The 4,669-nt window shown below is 50.3% G+C and overlaps 1 protein-coding gene across 1 annotated transcript; it reads left to right on the plus strand.

Moving 5' to 3' along the window:
* The first annotated feature begins 661 nt into the window (after positions 1–661).
* On the plus strand, positions 662–2,840 carry LOC123076418 (uncharacterized acetyltransferase At3g50280-like). Its single transcript, XM_044498680.1, has 3 exons — positions 662–1,743; positions 1,850–1,976; positions 2,790–2,840. Exons 1-3 carry the CDS (start codon positions 662–664, stop codon positions 2,838–2,840), a joined length of 1,260 nt encoding a protein of 419 aa, XP_044354615.1.
* Positions 2,841–4,669: the final 1,829 nt, after the last annotated feature.

Consider the following 4,669-nt stretch of genomic DNA (forward strand, 5'->3'; position numbering starts at 1 on the left):
TCCTAGCACTACGGATTTACATGTGAGGGAAAAAGAGAAGAATGAAGCTAGCCCCCCTTCTAAAAAAAGTATGCAGCTGGCAAGGGACGAGGCCATGAGCTCAGAACATGCGACGCTGCAAGGCCAAGCAGTGTGGTCTGCATTCGATTTATCCGGGGCCATCTCAGTAGCAGTATTTGTTGGTGCTTGAACACCACAATGTGCATGTGCTGCCATCTGGCCTGTTGTAATATATACTCCCTCCTTCCTAAATAAGTATTTGTCTTTTTAGAGATTTCAAATGGACAACCACATACAGATGTATATAGACATATTTTAGAGTGTAGATTCACTCATTTTGCTTCGTATATAGTCATTTGTTGAAATGTCTAGAAAGGCAAATATTTAGAAACGAAGGGAGTATAATATAAGAGGCAAATAACATCACAATGTGCATGTCCATTTTTTTAAGTTAAACAAAATCAACCAAATCGTGACTTTCATTTTTCTGTAAAATGTAACAGATCAACAGCCAATATACAACCACCTCCAATCCAAGCCAGCAACCGCATGGCAAATGTGGTGATGAGCAACCTAAAAACAAAGAATGTCTAGTCTAGATAAAATGAGTGGAAGCATTAGCATCGAACATATGGAAGCGAGCGCGGTTCGGCAAAGAAATATGGAAGCGAGCTCGGCTGACACCGTCCGGATCGTGTCCCGGCGCATGGTCCGGCCGTCGCACGGTGCCATGCCGGTGCAGCCGTCGGAGGACATCCACCTCACGCCGTGGGACCTCTGCTGCATCGGCATGGAGTATATCCAGAGGGGGGTACTCCTGTCCAAGCCTACCGCCGGAGGTGAGATGAGCTGCCTCGTCGACACACTCGCGTCCTCCCTTGCGCGCGCCCTGGGACGGTACTACCACCTCGCCGGCCGGCTCGCCGTCGAGGAGCACGGCGACAGGACAATCATCGTCCCGCTACGCTGCACCGGGGAAGGCGCCGAGCTCGTCCACGCGGCGGCGCCCGGCGTGGCCGTCGCAGACATCGTCGGCTCGGTGTACACCCCGTCGCCGGTGGTCTGGGGATTTTTCCCGTTGAACGGGCTCCGTGGCGCGGACGCGGCCATCGTGTCGCTCCCCGTGCTGTGGGCGCAGGTCACCGAGCTCGCCGACGACATCTTTATCGGCATGTCGATGAATCACTCTGTCGGTGATGGCACCTCCTTCTCGGAGTTGTTCAACGCATGGTCGGCGATCAACCGAGGCGACAAACGCATGGGTGAGATGGTCTCCACGCCGGCGCGGGTGCACCGAAGGTGGTTCGTCGACACGAGCCCCGTGCCGATACCCTTTCCGTTCAGCAAGCTGCAGGACGTCGTCCAGCGGTTCGAGCTCCCGCCGGTGCGAGAAGGCTTCTTCTCCTTCTCCGCGGCGAGCGTCAAGAAGCTCAAGGCGAGGGCGAACGACGAGATGGCCGCCGGCGCCGCCATCTCCTCGCTCCAGGCCCTGCTCGCGCACCTCTGGCGGGCAGTATCCCGCGCCCGGCGCCTCCCGCCGGTGCAGGAGACGTTATGCGCCGTGACCGTCGGGTGCCGGGGGCGCATGCGCGGCATCCCGGCGGACTACCTGGGAAACGCCATAGAGATCCGCGTAGCCGGCTGCACCGTCGGCGAGATCCTGGACAACGGACTGGGCTGGACGGCGTGGCAGCTGAACAGCGTCGTGGGGTCGTTCGACGAGGCGGGCGTGCAGGAGTTGAAGTAAGTAATTCAGGAGTACTTTCCAACTCATTTCGTGTGAAATTAGCGAAGGATAAGCATCGGTTTGCAGTTTTAAAGATGAATGCATGTGGTGCATTTTAACCAGGTCCAAACCTTCAGAGTTTCAGAGTGTCGCACAAAACTCTACAGCCACGAGCAGGTTACATTACTCACAAATATTAGTTTATGTATCAGTCACCAGTTCACCACCTTTATCCATAAATGCATCACTGGTAAATTTTCACAGGCACCAATCAAACAGCCCCATATAGTGCAAGAACAGCAGCAAGAGAATTTCTTTTGTATCTGCTTCCAAGAAGTTTAATCTATTGCGCACTTCATGTTCCTTATGTTAGTTGTTTCATGAAGCTCATACCACACCAGTAACTAATACTATCTATTAAATCCAGCACAGTACATACAATAGATCTTGAGCAAGCAAGAGGTAACATTACTTGCAGACATGTTTAATTTGATCGTAAATTGGAATTGGGACCAATAAGACATTTGGCTTTGCCTCTATCTCTTGATAGGACCAAAGCTGCAGATTCATGAATGATCACTAAAGATATGATATGACAGATAAAGTTGTATACAAGGCTCTGACAAAAAGAGGCGTGCGTCACACTGATAGTAAACAATGTACTTGCAATATCAGGGATACACTTGGTCTTTTTTTAATCTCCTTTGTGCTTAGGGGTCTTATAGAATCCAGCAATGTGTATAGGATCGTAAATTCCAGTGATTTGGGAGTGCTTCTTCTATTGTTCAGAGTCACACTTGGTACAGGTCAAACAGAAAGAAAAATAACATGTGTGAATGATAGAGCACCAATTTGTACAAAATCCTAAAATAAGGTCCAGCAGATTGTGGTGGTGCCACATGGACAGAGTTGCTGCAACTTTCTTTGTTTAGATTCTGATATTTCATTTCCTGATTCCCAAGCTAAGCTTACCTTTCAGCAGCAAGCAACCAAAGTTTCAGAATCACTAGAATTTATGATTCATAAATTCCAATGATTTGGGAATGCTTCTTCTATTGTTCAGAGTCACACTTGGTACAGGTCAAACAAAAAGGGAAATAACATGTGTGAATGATATAGCACCAATTTGTACAGAATCATAAAATAAGGTCCAAGAGATTGTGGTGCCACATGGACACAGTTGCTGCAACTTTCTTTCTTTAGATTTTGATGTTTCATTTCCTGATTCATACTGTAAGCTTACTTTTAGCAGCAAGCAACTGAAGTTTTGGAATCACTTTTTTTAAGGCACATTCAGATGTAGCAGTTTAGCATTGAGTTGTTCTGTTTTAGAATTTTCGATTATTTTCTTACACTAACTAGCCCTATAACTTCCAGAACTTGGTTTTTCGTTTGTGGAGTTGGGTTTTCGAAGCATGAACTACTGTAGACTTGGATACGGTACCTGGTTTCATTAATGATAATGTAAAGCAGGGAGGAGGGGCTTTGGTCTCCTGTTCATGTAAAAAAACATACATGACTTTTTCACTAATGACTCAAAAATAAACCAGCGAATGGATTAGTATATAAAAAAACAGATTTTGAACAAAAAAGCCCAGTGCTAATGTATAGCACGTGCCAACCCAGGGGATGCAATTGCGCTATTTTTTTACGGTTGTGCCCTCATAGAGGATCTTTTTGCTGCATTATTTTGGTCCGTGCGCACTTATCGGTGCTGGGTCACGGGTTGGGCTCCGTGGCCTCTTTTATTTATTCTCTTTGGCATCTTTCGCAGCTGACAACCGTGCATGATCCCTGTGTTGGCACTGCAGTAGGCAAAGTCCGCTTAATAAACCGGTCACGCTTCAATTAAACTTCCAGTATGGTACTAACGACGCGCGCCGCGAACGGAAACCAGTGCCATCTTTCTCTCTCGCGTGGACACGAAAATAAGCCAGCCCATGCGGCCCAATGTCGGCCGCAAATTCTCAAAAAAAAAGAAGCTATTCGGCCGCTTCCCCTCAGAGAAAAAAAACTATTCGGTCGCTCGCTCTCGCCTCGCTGTAGGGCTCACTCCGCCGCCGGGGAAGAGCAGCCGCTGCTCCGCCGTCAGGGCGCGATACGCCTAGCCACACCCCGGATCCGAGGAGCAAGATTCGTCGATGTGGCCGAGCTGTCGAGGCCATGTAGCCCACGCGGCTGTCTCCGTCGGGCCGCGACGCGCCTAGCCGTGGAGTCGACGAGCCGGCCGCTGCCCCGCGATGGCCCGGAGCAAGCGTTAACGACGCCGCCGAGGTGTCGACGCCACGAAGCCAACGCCGCCGTCTGCTCAGTTGATTGACTTGCATTGCTCGGTACTGGGGAGATTGGACAATTTGCCGCACTTTACTCGGGCATTAGATGATTTGCCCCAGTTTACATGGGATTAGATCATTTGCCCCACTTTTCATTTTTCTTTTGATGATTTGCCCTTTTTAATTACTGAAATCATTTTCGAATTTCTATCCCTTTTTTCCCATGCGAAAAGACACAATTGCCCCTGTAGCTAATTTACAATTCTTCTATAATCTTCTCTGCTTTTGGACTGGTCCTAGTTCCATCGACGAGTTCACTATTCTCGGGACCCCACTATTCTCTAGTTCAACGCCTTTCCTCTGTTCTTCATTCCCCAATAATCATACCACAGGAAGCTAATGGAGGAGGCCAACGACGGCACCTTGACCCCCATGTTGGCAGCAGCGGCCCCGCGCAGCAGCTCCCGCTGCAGATCGTCGGCCCGGTGCACGGTGGCTCCAGCAGCAGCTCCTCGGCCCGGCGAGGCGGCTCCCGCTGCAGCTCGGCAGCTCGGCGGCCCGGCGCGGCAGCTCCCACTGCAGGTCGTCGGCCCGGCGCGGCGGCTCCCGCTGCAGCTCCTCGGCCCTGGGAGGCGGCTCCCGTTGCAGCTCGGTGGTCCACCGCGGTGAA

This window comes from Triticum aestivum, chromosome 3D (genome assembly GCF_018294505.1).
Source record: "Triticum aestivum cultivar Chinese Spring chromosome 3D, IWGSC CS RefSeq v2.1, whole genome shotgun sequence".
NCBI classification, from domain to species: Eukaryota; Viridiplantae; Streptophyta; class Magnoliopsida; order Poales; family Poaceae; genus Triticum; species Triticum aestivum.

Bases quoted from the DNA above. Each gene is read 5' to 3' on its own strand.
- LOC123076418 (XM_044498680.1), top strand. From the start codon at position 662: ATGGAAGCGAGCTCGGCTGACACCGTCCGGATCGTGTCCCGGCGCATG. The intron at 1,744-1,849 runs GTAAGTAATTCA...CATTTTAACCAG, and splicing joins GCGGGCGTGCAGGAGTTGAA to GTCCAAACCTTCAGAGTTTC. The intron at 1,977-2,789 runs GTAAATTTTCAC...TCTATTGTTCAG, and splicing joins TATCCATAAATGCATCACTG to AGTCACACTTGGTACAGGTC.